At 43.6% G+C, this 17828-nt stretch overlaps 1 protein-coding gene across 1 annotated transcript in view; it reads left to right on the top strand.

Annotated features, from left to right (window-relative positions):
* hadhab (hydroxyacyl-CoA dehydrogenase trifunctional multienzyme complex subunit alpha b) overlaps window positions 1-17828 on the top strand; it is a 105568-nt gene that overhangs the window by 63634 nt on the left and 24106 nt on the right. The window contains exons 11-13 of the mRNA XM_070885137.1: window positions 187-296; window positions 16676-16810; window positions 17416-17587. Of these exons, the coding sequence (XP_070741238.1) occupies window positions 187-296; window positions 16676-16810; window positions 17416-17587 (417 nt within the window). The remainder of the gene's footprint in view (window positions 1-186; window positions 297-16675; window positions 16811-17415; window positions 17588-17828) is intronic.

Here is a 17828-nt window from a genome sequence, read left to right as displayed (position 1 = left end):
TTGCTTCGAACAAAAGTTTTTGGCTCATCTTGACTCTCTTGTAATGTTACAGAAGCTATGCATATAGTCACTTTTTATTCTCCTGACTAATTATGCCGCCTTAATGCGTATTGCTGACATTCTTGATAATATTGGTAAGAATTTCTCTTCTGGACGCTGGGAAATCTTTTTCATTTTCTTGACTAGAAATTTGGAGAATTAGCAATGACAAATGAATCAAAAGCTCTGATTGGACTTTATCATGGTCAAGTAGCATGCAAGAAGAACAAGTTTGGAAAACCACAGAAGGAAATTGAGTAAGTACATTTCCTTAATAAAATGGGTTTCTGGTGTTTTCTTTCTAATCTGTCCAAGGATGTTCAAAGATTCTTTTTCCTTGTGCTTTTTGTCTTGCAATATCACTGTTAAAATACTGCAATGTTGATCAAACCTGAGATCTCAGTTGTTAATTTTAAAGATAATTGCCTTCAGTTGATGGCTGCATTTTTCAGACCATAATTGAACAATTTGAAAACCCATTATAGAAGACTTTTTAAACAAATAGGATTGTTGGCTTGATCAGATTATTGCCAAACTACACTGGCTGAATCATCATCATAGGCAGTCCCTCGTGTTGAGGATGACTTGCTTCCACACCAAAAAGGGATGAGTTCACAAGTGTTTCAATGAAGGACCTAATATTCCAAGTCCATATTGAAGGGTGGAAGATGCCTATGCGTGGATTTTTTGAACACCGCATGGGCTTGACAGAGCTAGGTCTTGGTCCAGTAGCAAGGATTAACCAAGATGACTGGAGGCCAGCTCTGCTGCGCGGACCTAGTGCGCACACACATCGCAGTGCTGGCTGAATCACAAGTAAGATAAATATAGAAATATTGGCTCAGAATTTGCGGTCTTGATGACATCGAATTGACTGCATGCGCTGCCATTTCGCCTTTGAAACTGACCGCAACTTCAGGATTTAGTGCATGCGCAGCCTAATGTAGAAATCCTGAAGTTGCGGTCTGTCATTCACTGCTCCTCCATTTGCTGAGCGGTGCCCCTCCAATCCCCCAGAGCTGGCAATCAGTGAAATTTCTTAATCATGGAAATTGATGAAACCCGTCAGCTCTTCCGTCGTAATTATGTATTAAATTACCCAGTAAAAGTTAGACCCAAATGGATTCGGTGTAACAGTGGTTTTAACAACATATTGACTGCTAAACAAAGGTTATGGTCCTGAGAAACTAATTTTAATTTTGTGCAGTGTCAAATTTATCCATTTTAATAAAAATTAAAATTTTTGAGAAACTTTTTAAAAAAAAAAATCAGGTTTGCTTTTTCCCCATGTGAGAGCCTCAATTTTGTTTTGCCCCCTTTAACATTTTTTAAGAGTTAAACTAAGAACTTACCCACTTCCTGGTTTGCTGTCTTGTGAGAATTCTGTGTTTTGATTGACTGCTTAGACAGCTTGTTGACACCACAGCAGCTTGCAGTATGAGATTCCTACTAAACTACATTGATTTGAATTATACGTCGGGAAACCAAACTCGATACAGAAATCGCGAGATCTCTGAGCAAAGCTTACCTCGGGGGCCAGCAGTGAAAGCCTTTGCTTCACTGCAAATTACGGACCATTAAATCATGTCGGGCTTGCTTTTCTGGAACCGGTTCTGGGGGAGGTGGGACCAGTATAAACCAGTCGATCTGCACCTGGGCAGGACAGGAACTGATGTCCTAGGCGGAAGTGTTTGCTAGTGCTGTTGGGGAGGGTTTAAACTAATATGGCAGGGGGATGGGAATCTATGCAGGGAGGCAGAGGGAAGTAAAAAGGGGGCAGAAGCAAAAGGTAGGAAAGAGAAAAACAAGAGTGGAGGGCAGAGAAATCAAGGGCAAAAATCAAAAAGGGCCACATTACAACATAATTCTAAAAGGACAAAGAGTGTTTTAAAAAAAACAAGCCTGAAGGCAGAGTCTCAATGCGAGGAGCATTCGTAATAAGGTGGATGAATTAACTGCGCAGATAGCTGTTAATGGATATGATGCAATTGGGATTACGGAGACATGGCTCCAGGGTGGGAACTCAACATTGAGAGGTGTTCAATATTCAGGAAGCATGGACAGAAAGGAAAACGAGGTGGGGTAGCGTTACTGGTTAAAGAGGTGATTAATGCAATGGTAAAGAAGGACATTAGCTTGGATGATGTGGAATCTATATGGGTAGTGCTGCGAAACACCAAAGGGCAGAAAACGTTAGTGGGAGTTGTGTACAGACCACCAAACAGTAGTAATGAGGTTGGGGATGGCATCAAACAGGAAATTAGGGATGCGTGCAATAAAGGTACAGCAATCATCATGGGTGACTTTAATCTACATATTGATTGGGCTAACCAAACCAATACTGTGGAGGAGGATTTCCTGGAGTGTATCAGGGATGGTTTTCTAGACCAATATGTCGAGGAACCAACTAGAGAGCAGGCCATCCTAGACTGGGTCTTGTGTAATGAGAGATGATTAATCAGCAATCTTGTTGTGCGATGCCCCTTGGGGAAGAGTGACTATAATATGGTAGAATTCTTTATTAAGATGGAGAGTGACACAGTTAATTCAGAGACTAGGTCCCGAAATTAAAGAAAGATAACTTCGATGGTATAAGACGTGAATTGGCTAGGATAGACTGCCGAATGATACTTAAAGGGTTGACGGTAGATAGGTAATGGCAGACATTTAAAGATCACATGGATGAACTTCAACAATCGTACATCCCTGTCTGACGTAAAAATAAAACGGGGAAGGTGGCTCAACCGTGGCGAACAACGGAAATTAGGGATAGTATTAAATCCAAGGAAGAGGCATATAAATTGGCCAGAAAAAGCAGCAAACCTGAGGACTGGGAGAAATTTAGAATTCAGCAGAGGAGGACTAAGGGTTTAATGAGGAGAGGGGAAATAGATTATGAGAGTAAGCTTGCAGAGAACATAAAAACTGACTGCAAAAGCTTCTATAGCTATGTGAAGAGAAAAAGATTAATGAAGACTAATGTAGGTGCCTTGCTGTCAGAATCAGGTGATTTCATAATGGGGAACAAGGAAATGGTAGACCAATTGAACAAATACTTTGGTTCTTTCTTCACTAAGAAAGACACAAATAACCTCCCGAAAATACTAGGGGACCAAGGTTCTAGCGAGAAGGGGGAACTGAGGGAAATCCTTATTAGTCAGGAAATGGTGTTAGGGAAATTGATGGGATAGAAGGCCGATAAATCCCCAGGGCCTGATAGTCTGCATCCCAGAGTACTTAAGGAAGTGGCCCTAGAAATAGTGGATGTATTGATGGTCATTTTCCAATATTCCATGGACTCTGGATCAGTTCCCATGAATTGGAGGGTAAATAATGTAACCCCACTTTTTAAAAAGGAGGGAGAGAGAAAACACCGAATTATAGACCGGTTAGCCTGACATCGGTAGTTGGGAAAATGCTGAAATCAATTATTAAAGATTTAATAGCAGCGCATTTGGAAAGCAGTGACAGGATCGGTTCAAGTCAGCATGGATTTATGAAAGGGAAATCATGCTTGACAAATCTTTTGGAATTTTTTGAGGATGTAACTAGTAAAGTGGATAAGGGAGAACCAATGCATGTGGTGTATTTGGACTTTCAAAAGGCTTTTGACAAGGTCCAACACACGAGATTAGTGTATAAAATTAAGGCACATAGGATTGGGGGTAATGTATTGACGTGGATAGAGAACTGGTTGGTAGACAGGAAGCAAAGAGTGGGAATAGACGGCTCCTTTTTCAGAATGGCAGGCAGTGAGTGGTGGGGTACCGCAAGGTTCAGTGCTGGGACCCCAGCTATTTACAATATATATTAATGATTTAGACGAAGCAATATCTCCAAGTTTGCAGATGACACTAAGCTGGGTGGCAGTGTGAGCTGTGAGGAGGATGCAAAGAGGCTGCAGGGTGACTTGGACAGGTTAGGTGAGTGGGCAAATGCATGGCAGATGCAGTATAATGTGGATAAGTGTGAGGTTATCCACTTTGGTGGCAAAAACAGGAAGGCAGATTATTATCTGAATGATGACAGATTAGTAAAAGGGGAGGTGCAACGAGACCTGGGTGTCATGGTACATCAGTCATTGAAAGTTGGCATGCAGGTACAGCAGGCAGTTAAGAAAGCAAATAGCATGTTGGCCTTCATAGCGAGAGGATTTGAGTATAGGAGCAGGGAGGTCTTGCTGTAGTTGTACAGGGCCTTGGTGAGACCACATCTTGAGTATTGTGTGCAGTTTTGGTCTCCTAATCTGAGGAAGGACACTTTTGCTATTGAGGAAGTGCAGCGAAGGTTCACCAGACTGATTACCGGGATGACAGGACTGATATATGAAGAAAGACTGGATTGACTAGGTTTATATTCACTGGAATTTAGAAGAATGAGAGGGGATCTCATAGGAGCATATAAAATTCTGACGGGATTGGACAGGTTAGATGTAGGAAGAATGTTCCCAATGTTGGGGAAGTCCAGAACCAGGAGTCACAGCTAAGAGTAAGGGGTAAGCCATATAGGACCGAGATGAGGAGAAACTTTTTCACCCAGAGAATTGTGAACCAATGGAATTCTCTACCACAAAGTTGTTGAGTCCAGTTTGTTGGATATATTCAAAAGGGAGTTAGATGTGGACCTTACGGCTAAAAGGATCAGGGGGTATGGAGAGAAGGCAGGAGTGGGGTACTGAAGTTGCATGATCAGCCATGATCATATTGAATGGTGGTGCAGGCTCGAAGGGCCAATTGGCCTACTCCTGCACCTACTTTCTATGTTTCTAATCATGGGCAATTTTAATCTTCATATTGATTGGATATATCAAATTGGCCAAGGTAGCCTTGAGGAAGAGTTCATAGAGTGTATCCGGGATAGTTTTCTTGAACAGTACATTGCGGAACCAACCAGGGAGCAGGCGATCTTGGATCTGGTACTGTGTAATGAGACCGGATTAATAAATAATCTCCTGGTAAAGGATTCTCTGGGAAAGAGTGATCATGGTATGGTTGAATTTCAAATTCAGTTGGAGGGTGAGAGTTGGATCTCAAACCAGTGTCCTAAGCTTAAATAAAGGAGACTATAAAGGTATGAAGGCAGAGTTGCTAAAGTAGACTGGGAAAATAGATTAAAGTATAAAGACAGTTGATGAGCAGTGGCAGACATTTAAGGAGATATTTCATAACTCTCAACAAAAATATATTCGAATGAGAAGGAAAGACTGTAAGAGAAGGGATAACCATTTGTGGCTAACTAAGGAAATAAAGGATGGTATCAAATTGAAAACAATGGCATACAAAGTGGCCAAGATTAGTGGGACGCCAGAGGATTGGGAAACTTAAAAACCAGCAAAGAATGACTAAAAAAAATAATGAGGGAAGATAGATTATGAAGGTAAACGAGCACAAAATATAAAAACAGATAGTAAGAGTTTCTACAGGTATATAAAAGGGAAGAGAGTAGCTAAAGTAAATATTGGTCCCTTATAGGATGAGACTGGGGAATTAATAATGGGGAACAGGGAAATGGCAAAGACTTTGAGCAAATATTTTGTATCGGTCTTCATGGTAGAAGACACTAAAACATCCCAATAATGGATAATCAAGGGGATATAGGGAGGGAGGAACTTAAAACAATTACTGTCACTAAAGAAAAAGTACTCAGTAAAATAATGGGACTAAAGGTGGACAGGTCCCCTGGACCTGATGGCTTGCATCCTAAGGTCTTAAAAGAAGTGGCTGCAGAAATAGTGGATGCATTGGTTGTAATCTACCAAAATTCCCTGGATTCTGGGGAGATCCCGGCGGATTGGAAAACCGCAAATGTAATGCCCCTATTTAAAAAAAAAAAGGAGGCAGACAGAAAGCAGGAAACTATAGACCAGTTAGCCTAACATCTGTCGTTGGAAAAATGCTGGAGTCCATTATTAAGGAAGCAGTAGCAGGACATTTGGAAAAGCAAGGTTCGGTCAGGCAGAGTCAGCATGGATTTATGAACGGGAAATCATGTTTGACAAATTTGCTGGAGTTCTTTGAGGATGTAATGAGCAGGGTGGATAAGGGGGAACCAGTGGATGTGGTGTATTTGGATTTCCAGAAGGCATTCAATAAGGTGCCACATAAAAGGCTACTGCACAAGATGAAAGTTCACGGGGTCGGGGGTAATATATTAACATGGAGAGAGAATTGGCTAACTAACAGAAAACAGAGAATCAGGATAAATGGGTCATTTCCCTGTTGGCAAACAGTAACTAGTGGGGTGCCATAGGGCGGTGCTGGGACCTCAACTATTTACATTCTATATTAATGACTTGGATGAAGGGACCGAGTGCAATGTAGCCAAGTTTGCTGATGATACAAAGATGGGTGGGAAACAAAGTTGTGAGGAGGCCACAAGAAATCTGCAAAGGGATATTGACAGGCTAAGTGAGTGGGCAAACATTTGGCAGATGGAGTATAATGTGTGAGGTTATCCATTTTTGCAGAAAAAAGAAAACAAATTATTATTTTTAATGGAGAAAAATTACAAATTGCTGCAGTGCAGAGGAATCTGCGGGTCCTTGTGCATGTTCCTTGTACATGAAACACAAAAAGTTATTATGCAGGTAAAGCAAGTTATCAGGAAGGCAAATGGAATGTTGGCCTTTATTGCAAGGGGGCTAAAAGCAGAGAAGTCCTGCTGCAACTGTATTGGTGAGGCCCCACCTGGAGTACTGCATACAGTTTTGGTCTCCTTATTTAAGGAAGGATATACTTGCATTGGAGGCTATTCAGAGAAGGTTCACTCAGTTGATTCCTGAGATGAAGGGGTAGACTTATGAAGAAAGGTTGAGCAGGTTGGGCCTGTACTCATTGGTGTTCAGAAGAATGAGAGGTGATCTTATTGAGACATATAAGATAATGGGCCCAAGTAGTTTCGTTTGGAGTATCTTAGAAATCACAATTCTCGGCATTTAGTTTGCTCCAGTTCTAGTGAGTTAGTTTAGTTTAGTTTTAGTTCCGTTTTTTTTCAAAAGGGGTTGTGTCCAGCCACTTAGGCCTGTTTTGCAAATTTAGGTAGCGAAAACTTATTCCAAACTAACTTAGAATGGAGTAAGTGTCCACTTTTGTAAGTTCTGAAAAACCTTACCTAGAGTTAAGTTCAGTGCAGGCACAGCCAGAGACAGGGGGTGGGAAGCATTAAAAACAAAGGACTAAAGCATTAAACACATGACTTAAAATGGCCTAAAATCTCTTGCAATTATATTTTGCCTTGTATCTGCTGAGTGAGGACAGTTGTTTCTCTTTTTATAAATAAGCAAGTGTAGGCTCCCGGCTGAGGCAGACACATCAACATCAAGAGGGCAGGTGTTGGAAGGAAAGTTAAAGGATTTTCCAAAGCACTAAACACCTTCACAACAACATTAAACATAGAAACATAGAAAATAGGTGCAGGAGTAGGCCATTCGGCCCTTCTAGCCTGCACCGCCATTCAATGAGTTCATGGCTGAACATGCAACTTCAGTACCCCATTCCTGCTTTCTTGCCATACCCCTTGATCCCCTTAGTAGTAAGGACTACATCTAACTTCTTTTTGAATATATTTAGTGAATTGGCCTCAACAACTTTCTGTGGTAGAGAATTCCACAGGTTCACCACTCTCTGGGTGAAGAAGTTTCTCCTCATCTCGGTCCTAAATGGCTTACCCCTTATTCTCAGACTGTGACCCCTGGTTCTGGACTTCCCCAACATTGTGAACATTCTTCCTGCATCTAACCTGTCTAAACCCATCAGAATTTTAAAGGTTTCGATAAGGTCCCCTCTCATTCTTCTGAACTCCAGTAAATACAAGCCCAGTTGATTCAGTCTTTCTTGATAGGTCAGTCCCACCATCCCGGGAATCAGTCTGGTGAACCTTCGCTGCACTCCCTTAATAACAAGAATGTCCTTCCTCAGGTTAGGAGACCAAAACTGTACACAATACTCCAGGTGTGGCCTCACCAAGGCCCTGTACAACTGTAGCAACACCTCCCTGCCCCTGTACTCAAGTCCCCTCGCTATGAAGGCCAACATGCCATTTTCTTTCTTAACCGCATGCTGTACTTGCATGCCAACCTTCAATGACTGATGTACCATGACACCCAGGTCTCGTTGCACCTCCCCTTTTCCTAATCTGTCACCATTCAGATAATCTGTCTCTCTGTTTTTACCACCAAAGTGGACAACCTCACATTTATCCACATTATACTTCATCTGCCATGCATTTGCCCACTCACTTAACCTATCCAAGTCACTCTGCAGCCTCATAGCATCCTCCTCGCAGCTCACGCTGCCACCTAACTCAGTGTCATCCGCAAATTTGGAGATACTACATTTAATCCCCTCGTCTAAATCATTAATATACAGTGTAAACAGCTGGGGCCCCAGCACAGAACCTTGCGGTACCCCACTAGTCACCGCCTGCCATTCTGAAAAGTACCCATTTACTCCTACTCTTTGCTTACTGCCTGACAACCATTTCTCAATCCATGTCAGCACACTACCCCCAATCCCATGTGCTTTAACTTTGCACATTAATCTCTTGTGTGGAACCTTGTCGAAAGCCTTCTGAAAGTCCAAATATACCACATCAAATGGTTCTCCCTTGTCCACTCCACTGGAAACATCCTCAAAAAATTCCAGAAGATTTGTCAAGCATGATTTCCCTTTCACAAATCCATGCTGACTTGGACCTATCATGTCACCTCTTTCCAAATGCGCTGCTATGACATCCTTAATAATTGATTCCATCATCTTACCCACTACCGATGTCAGGCTGACCGGTCTATAATTCCCTGTCTTCTCTCTCCCTCCTTTTTTAAAAAGTGGGGTTACATTGGCTACCCTCCACTCGATAGGAACTGATCCAGAGTCAATGGAATGTTGGAAAATGACTGTCAATGCATCCGCTATTTTCAAGGCCACCTCCTTAAGTACTCTGGGATGCAGTCCATCAGGCCCTGGAGATTTATCGGCCTTCAATCCCATCAATTTCCCCAACACAATTTCCCGACTAATAAGGATTTCCCTCAGTTCCTCCTCCTTACTAGACCCTCTGACCCTTCTTTTTTCCGGAATGTTGTTTGTGTCCTCCTTAGTGAATACCGAACCAAAGTACTTGTTCAATTGGTCCGCCATTTCTTTGTTCCTCGTTATGACTTCCCCTATTACGACTGCAGGGGACCTACATTTGTCTTTACTAACCTTTTTCTCTTTACATATCTATAGAAACTTTTGCAATCCGTCTTAATGTTCCTGCAAGCTTCCTCTCGTACTCAATTTTTCCTGCCCTAATCAAACCCTTCGTCCTCCTCTGCTGAGTTCTAAATTGCACCCAGTCTCCGGGTTCGCTGCTATTTCTGGCCAATTTGTATGCCACTTCCTTGGCTTGAATACTATCCCTGATTTCCCTTGATAGCCACGGTTGAGCCACCTTCGCTTTTTTATTTTTATGCCAGACAGGAATGTACAATTGTTGTAGTTCATCCATGCGATCTCTAAATGTCTGCCATTGCCCATCCACAGGCAACCCCTCAAGTATCATTCGCCAATCAATCCTAGCCAATTCACGCCTCATACCTTCAAAGTTACCCTTCTTTAAGTTCTGGACCATGGTTTCTGAATTAACTGTTTCATTCTCCATCCTAATGCAGAATTCCATCACATTATGGTCACTCTTCCCCAAGGGGCCTCGCACAATGAGATTGCTAATTAATCCTCTCTCATTACACAACACCCAGTCTAAGATGGCCTCCCCCCTAGTTGGTTCCTCGACATATTGGTCTGGAAAACCATCCCTTATGCACTCCAGGAAATCCTCTTCCACCGTATTGCTTCCAGTTTGGTTAGCCCAATCTATGTGCATATTAAAGTCACCCATTATAACTGCTGCACCCTTATTGCATGCACCCATAATTTCCTGTTTGATGCCCTCCCCAACATCACTACTACTGTTTGGAGGTCTGTACACAACTCCCACTAACGTTTTTGCACTTTGGTGTTCTGCAGCTCTACCCATATAGATTCCACATCATTCAAGCTAATGTCATTCCTGATTATTGTATTAATCTTCTCTTTAACCAGCAATGCTACCCCACCTCCTTTTCCTTTTATTCTATCCTTCCTGAATGTTGAATACCCTTGGATGTTGAGTTCCCAGCCCTGATCATCCTGGAGCCACGTCTCCGTAATCCCAATCACATCATATTTGTTAACATCTATTTGCACAGTAAATTCATCCACCTTATTACGGATACTCCTTGCATTAAGACACAAAGCCTTCAGGCTTGTTTTTTTAACACCCTTTGTCCTTTTAGAATTTTGTTGTACAGTGGCCCTTTTTGTTCTTTGTCTTGTGTTTCTCTGCCCTCCACTTTTTCTCATCTCCTTTCTGTTTTTTGCTTTTATCTCCTTTTTGTTTCCCTCTGTCTCCCTCCATTGGTTCCCATCCCCCTGCCATATTAGTTTAACTCCTCCCCAACAGTACTAGCAAACAATCCCCCGAGGACATTGGTTCTGGTCCTGCCCAGGTGCAGACCGTCCGGTTTGTACTGGTCCCACCTCCCCCAGAACCGGTTCCAATGCCCCAGGAATTTGAATCCCTCCCTGCTGCACCACTGCTCAAGCCATGTATTCATCTGTGCTATCCTGCGATTCCTACTCTGACTAGCACGTGGTACTGGTAGCAATCCCGAGATTACTACTTTTGAGGTCCTACTTTTTAATTTACCTCCTAGCTCCTTAAATTCGTTTCGTAGGACCTCATCCCTTTTTTTACCTATGTCATTGGTACCAATGTGCACCACGACAACTGGCTGTTCACCCTCCCTTTTTAGAATGTCCTACACCCGCTCGGAGACATCCTTGACCCTTGCACCAGGGAGGCAACATACTATCCTGGAATCTCGGTTGTGGCCGCAGAAACGCCTATCTATTCCCTTAACAATTGAATCCCCTATCACTATCGCTCTCCCACTCTTTTTTCTGACCGCCTGTGTAACAGAGCCAGCCACGGTGCCATGAACTTGGCTGCTGCTGCCCTCCCCTGATGAGTCATCTCCCTCAACAGTACTCAAAGCAGTGTATCTGTTTTGCAGGGGGATGACCACAGGGGATCCTTGCACTACCTTCTTTGCACTGCTCTTCCTGCTGGTAAAGGAGCACAAGTAAATTTTAAGCACTAAACAAAGCAATACATTTAAAGCACCAAGCACTAAACAAAGCACAAAAAGTAATGAACAATTAATTAACAAATAAAAAATAGAAGGAATCCTGCACCTAAAGCACCAAGACCAAAGTAATAAGCAAGCAATCAATAACAAATAAAAAATAGAAGTCCTACCTTTATGTGAAGGGAAGGTGTTTCTGTCACCCTCTCTGTGTTTCTGTCCATGTCTCTCTGTCAGTGTCTCTCTCTCTCTGTCTCTGTCAGTGTCTCTGTGTTTTTGACAGGTGGTGGAGGGAAGAGGGAGGAGGGAGGAAGAGGGAGGTGGGGAGGGGCTGAATGGGAGTGAGGGGGGAGGCTGAATGGAAGCTGAACGCGGGAGGTGGGGTGAACGGAGGCTGAACGGGGGCGGTGGGGGAGGCTGAACAGGAGGCTGAATGCGGTGGGGGTGATGAACAGAGGCTGAACGCTGTGGGGAGGGGGGATGAGGCATGTCAAGAAAACCTTTTTGCAAATAGCGTATTTATGATTTGGACCACGAATAACTAAATAAATAGGATACACTTTAGTTATTCCTTGCATATAGTACAGTAATGGGTTATTCATCATTCTCCATGCTAAGTTTCACAAATGCTACCACCTATTTTGATCTATTGCTTAAGCTCCCTTGAATCCCTGATACTAAGCAGTTTTATTATTTTAAAACACGGTAGTGCTATACTACATTGGTGCCCCAGCATTCTAAGCCATAGAATGGCAAGTTGATACACACGATTCTATAATGCAACTTCTTCACCTTAGCTAAGGTTCCACGAAATGACAATTTGAAAAAGCTAGCAGAGGGAGGGACAACAAAAGTACAATCAAATTACATTGTTTTCGTTCACTTCCCAATAGACAACTCAAGCATACCAATTGGCAGAGGCTGGGAAATATCACCTGTCTGCTCTCTTGGCTACGGAATGGTTTATGATTCACTGACCTAAGGGATATGCAAGTAGAGATGAAATAAAATGTGAACTACTGTGACAGGAGGCTGAACTGCAGAGTGTCGGGCTGCGAGGAGCTACTGCACATGCGCGCACATTCAAGCGCTCATGTGCAGAGGTCCCGCCGCTGACTCCGTCCCCCCACCCCTTGTGCTGCGCTACACCTAGGCCGAAGACGTCCTGAGGAGCTGGGAGAATTAGAAGGTAAGTGTTCAGCGCCCTTTTTATTCTAGAAAGTCACCACACCTTTTGCAGGTGCGCCGTTTTTTCAGGGGCAGAAACTTGGGCCCATTGACTGGGTTTGACAAGGTAGATGCAGAGAGGATGTTTCCACTCATGGGGGAATCTAGAACTAGGGGGCATAGGTTTAAAACTGAGATGAGGAGGAATTTCTTCTCTGAGGGTTGTAAATTTGTGGAGGAGGCTAGGTCATTGAATATATTTAAGGCGGAGCTAGACAGATTTTTGAGCGATAAGGGAGTAGAGAGTTATGGAGACCGGGCAGGGAAGTGGAGCTGAGCCCTTGATCAGATCAGCCATGATCTTATTGAATGGCGGAGCAGGTTCAAGGGGCCAAATGGCCTTCTCCTATTTCTTATGTTCTTATGTGCTGTGTTTCCAGAGTGTACCATGATGATTTATTGGTCATCACCTAACACAGGAAACTTGACTCACTTTAATGTACTGATGTGAATAGACAATTGTGCTGTTTGATCAGGATACTGTTTAATGAATCTGCATAGCTTGGATACCTTGATATTATGGTCAACTTGCCCAGAACAGTATGACTAATGTAAATATCAACTGTATGTGTTTCACCAGTATTAGATTACTTGGTTCATCTTTGTACAGGTTCAACCTCTCTTATCTGGGACTCCCTTATCCAGCACCACCCCTCGTTCAGGACCATTCCCGGGTGGCGCATGCGCAGAATGCTGCCGGTCAAAATCCGAGAAAAATATTAATGTGTTTCAAAAAAAAACTTGGCCATTTACACTTGCACAGCACATTTCAATCTGAACCGACCCACAATAAATTTACTCAACTTCGGAGCTGACACCTCACGGCCCGCCGTCCCGCCGACAGCTCACGGCCCACCGACACCTCGAGGCCCACCAACACCTCGCGGTCCGTTGACTCACCTTCCGTTTGCGCGGTGCTGGCTCCTCAACCAGCAGTGGATGTGTGAGGTGTTGATCATCACCGTCCCTCTGCGCTGTGCCCAGGGTTGATGTAAGGGTCGGTGGGGAAGGGGATGAGGAACCGCTGCTCCAGCACAAACTCCAGTTGCTGCTGGTCCCACTCCCGGAGTCGTTCCTGGAGTCTCCCCACACTGGCACAGGGACAAATCAAACAGGAAGATTCACTCTCGCCCTGTCTACCCCATTGTGCTCAATAGAGCCAAGTGTGAACCATGTGTGTGAGTACAGAGGTGTCAGCGGGTCCCGAAGTGGCTTGAGGCTGGGAGTGGGTTGCAAACACATGACCTCCTCTCATCCAGCAAAATCCCTTATTCGGCACTGGCCAAATCCTCAGGTGCTGGATAAGGGAGGTTCAACCTGTACTACTTTAATCTGAATTTAGCGAAACTATCAATATTCTGCTGATTTCCACTACTCGCTAGAAGTGGTTCCCTTGCTTTCTTGTAGATATTTACTGATCGTAAGCTGGTAGTGTTTTTTTTTTTGCTTCAGTTGGTCTGGGGCATTGGCTACCATTACAATTGGTGAAGTTGCTCAAGGCTACCTACATTAGAGCTGTCTAGAAGTGAAGGTAGAGACCTATGGCTCAATTTTGACCCTCCCCTTTTTTCGGCGCACTTACCAGAGATGCGCGGCTTTCCTCCCTGGATAAGTGCAGCAAAAAAATCGCTCCCCACTTTGGCCGCTGTCCGGCATCTCCTTGGTCGTCGCGCAGCGTGGCCAGCCGAATCGGGGACGGAGTCAGCGTTCTGCGCTGAAAACAGTGCCGGGATGTCTGCACATGCGCAGTGGAGTGTCCGCGTATGTGCAGTAGCTCCTCGCCCACAGCCTCTCTGTGTGCGTGCTGCAGCCGCTGTGTGTGGGGGACCCGATGCCCGCCCCTAGCCCAGGCCAAGTGGCATCCCGGTGCGATCGACCTCAGGTTTGAAGTTTTATGCACTGTAGTTATTTTTGAATTTTCTTAATGGCTTGTCATTTTCCTGGACTTTTGGATATTTTGAAAAAATTATGTAAAATATTTTGTCTTTCGTGAATAGTGGTGATAATTTGTCAAGCCTATTTACCTGGTGCTATTGTGAAAGAAGAACATAAGTGACGGAGGAACACTGAGAGAATATCTTATTTATTGAAGTAGACTTTATTTAGATAATATGGGCTCAATTTTAGCCCAATATAATCATTGCAAACAAATAGTTGTTTAAATTAGTTGTGAGATTAGGGCAATTTAATTCAACGATCTTTTACTTTTATTTTTGTAGTTTAAGCTTCCATGAATGCTTCTGTTGTATAGTAAATTAACTTTCCGAAGTTTATCATATGATGTCCTGTATAGCTGTTTGATCCTATTCACATTCTTTAGTCAAGTCATTAAGTTCTGCTGGCCTCCTGTCCCTATCCCAGGTCGAGTGGCCTCCGATGTACCTGCACTGATTTCTTAACACTCTGTAAAGGTTTTCTGAAGTGGCCACATATGCTGACCGAAGTAGATTTGGAGTAACTATTAGCTGCCCAAAATGGCCTAAATGACCAAAACTGGCGTAGGTGGCTGGTAACGCCCCCTTTACAGGGAAAAAAAACTAAACTAAAAAATCCTAACTAAGGGCCCAAAATTGCCCAGGAGTTACTCCGTTTTTTTTTGGAGCAACTTGATTTTTCTGGAGTATCTTAAAAATCCCCATCTTGCACATTCGATTTGCGCCAGTGTCAGTGAGTTAGTTAGGATTTTTTAGTTTGCGTTTAGTTCAAAAGGGGGCGTTACCAGGCACCCACGCCCGTTTTGGCCATTTAAGCCACTTTGGACAGCTAATAGTTGCTCCAAACTAACTTAGGCCAACGTTTGGGCCGCACAGAAATCCCTTGCGGAGAGTTAAGAAATCAGCACAGGTAGCCAGAGATGGGGTGGTGGGGGGGGAGAAGGGAAGCGGAGAGGACCTTGCAAAGCACTAAACACCTTCACAACAACATTCAAGAAGCATAAAAATCATCAATAATAAATAAAAAATAAAACTTAAGTCCTACCTTCCTAACACGGCCCTGGAAGTCAGCGGGCCGGCAGGTGCGAGAGGCCGCTCAGCTGGGGATAGGTGCGGGCGGGACAACCGGGGGGGAGAGAACAGGGAACTGGCCACATGCTCGCAGAACACACCACACAGGCAGGCTGGGCTGGGCTCGCACAACACACAGGCTGCAGGAATCAGCGGACAGCGGGCCAGGTGGCCGGTGCGAGAGGCCACTCGGCCGGGGATAGGTGCGGGATGCATCGGGTCCTACGCTGCAATACACATCATCATCATCATGGGAGGAGCTACTGCGCATGCGCGAACGCACTAATGCGCATGCGGATAGCTGCCGGCACTCTTTCACGCACAGGGTCCTAGCTCCGCCCCCAATGGAATCGTCACGCCGTGCCAAGCCCCGGGAGAGTCGACAAAGCGGCCAGAATCCAGGGACATCTTTTTGGCGCTGTTTTGAGCCTAGGAATTTGGCGCATCTCACGTGAATGTGCCGAAAAAACAATTGGGCCAGATTTGGTCCCATTCTCACTTACACTGATGCAAATTGAATGTGCAAAATGGGGATTTTTAAGATACTCCAGAAAAATCAAGTTGCTCCAAAAAAAAACGGAGCAACTCCTGGCCAAATTGAGCCCCTAAACTGGCAACTCTCCACGAGGACAAAAATGTGCAACCAAATGAGGCTGCTTTCGAATGAGTGCTGCATTGTCCTTGTTTTTAAAGAGGTGAACCGTTATATTTGCACAGAAAGATTGCAACAAGTTTATTGTGCCTTACGCAGAGTAGAGAAATACAAGACTTTATTTATATATAGCATCTAATAGTCTTTACAGTGTCAGCCGTGGCTCAGAGTAGCACAGTCGCCTCTGAGTCTGAAGGTTGTGGATTCAAGTCCCACTCCAGGGATTTGAGCACATAAATCTAGGCTGGCATTCCCAGTGCAGTGCTGTCGGAGGTGCTGTCTTTCGGATGAGACGTTAAACTGAGGCCCCGTCTGCTCCCTCAGGTGGACATAAAAGATCCCATGGCACTAATGCAAAGAAGAGCAGGGGAGTTATCCCCAGTGTCCTAGCCAATATTTATCCTTCAATCAACATCCCTAAAAGACAGATTATCTGCGAAGTATCATATTGCTGTTTGTGGGAGCGCTTTGAGACGTCGGTGGTCGTGAAAGGCGCTATATAAATGCAAGTCTTTATTTTTTCTTTGAATAGCTTGTGTTATTAGTGCATTAATTGATGTATTGCAATTTTTTCATTTTCTTCAGGAAAATTGCTGTTTTGGGGGCTGGTCTAATGGGAGCTGGTATTGCACAGGTCACGGTAGACAAAGACATTTTAGCTATCTTAAAGGATACTACATTAGAAGGCCTTGACAGGGGTCAACAACAAATCTATAAAGGGTATGTGAACAATTGCATATGATGTCCTTTATTTGGTGCTTTTACTGAATGTCTTTTGTATTCCGATAATGCAGCTTTACAAGATATTACATGTCAAAATACTAGTTATATTTGTGTCATGCAGATTTAAAGGATCATACTATATTGTTAAACGCTTCTCGTGCAATCTTATGCTTATACAGTCTACAAGAACTGTTTTCTCTAATTCTATAATCTTGTAATCACAATAGAAACATAGAAAATAGGTGCAGGAGTAGGCCATTCGGCCCTTCGAGCCTGCATCACCATTCAATATGATCATGCAGTATTCCCTTCGAGAAACCCGTACAGCCAGCTTGCTGGTATTTCAATCCAAAAACAGTGCATGCACAATATTTTGAATGGGTCACATGGCGGCAAAAAAAATTACAGGGAACATTGCTTGTAATACTGATTTGCTGAATTACATGGAATCAAAGAATATTTTTCAGGTTATTTTGAATAATGCATTTATTGGTGCAGAAATGCAGCAGTTCTCAAATGTTGAACATAGTATGTTTTCTATCATTGTAAGCACTGATGCTTATAGTTTTACTATAATGAGAATCTCTTTGGAATCTCAACAGACTGAATGATAAGGTGAAGAGGAAGACGCTGACATCATTTGAGCGTGATAGAATCCAGTCAAACCTGATTAGTCAGTTAGACTACAAAGGATTTGAAAAAGCAGACATCGTGATTGAAGCAGTATTTGAAGATATAAAGATCAAACACACTGTCCTGAAGGAAGTTGAAGCTGTAAGTTTTTAAAAATCACAGCATAGTAAATCATATCTTGTGTATTGCTCAATAATTATATATAAAAACATAGAAATCCACAGCACAGAAGGAGGCCGTTTTGGCTCGTGTCCGTGCCAGGCAACGAAGAGCCACACGGCCCTCGGTCAGCAGCCCTAAAGGTTACATATAAACCTATGAACAATGGCAGGCAGGTAAAGAGCATCCGGCCCAACCAATCTGCCCCACACAACTGCGACAC

The sequence above is a fragment of the Pristiophorus japonicus genome, chromosome 7, assembly GCF_044704955.1.
Source record: "Pristiophorus japonicus isolate sPriJap1 chromosome 7, sPriJap1.hap1, whole genome shotgun sequence".
In the NCBI taxonomy this organism is placed as follows: Eukaryota; Metazoa; Chordata; class Chondrichthyes; family Pristiophoridae; genus Pristiophorus; species Pristiophorus japonicus.
This window is presented reverse-complemented; position numbering and strand designations above follow the sequence as displayed.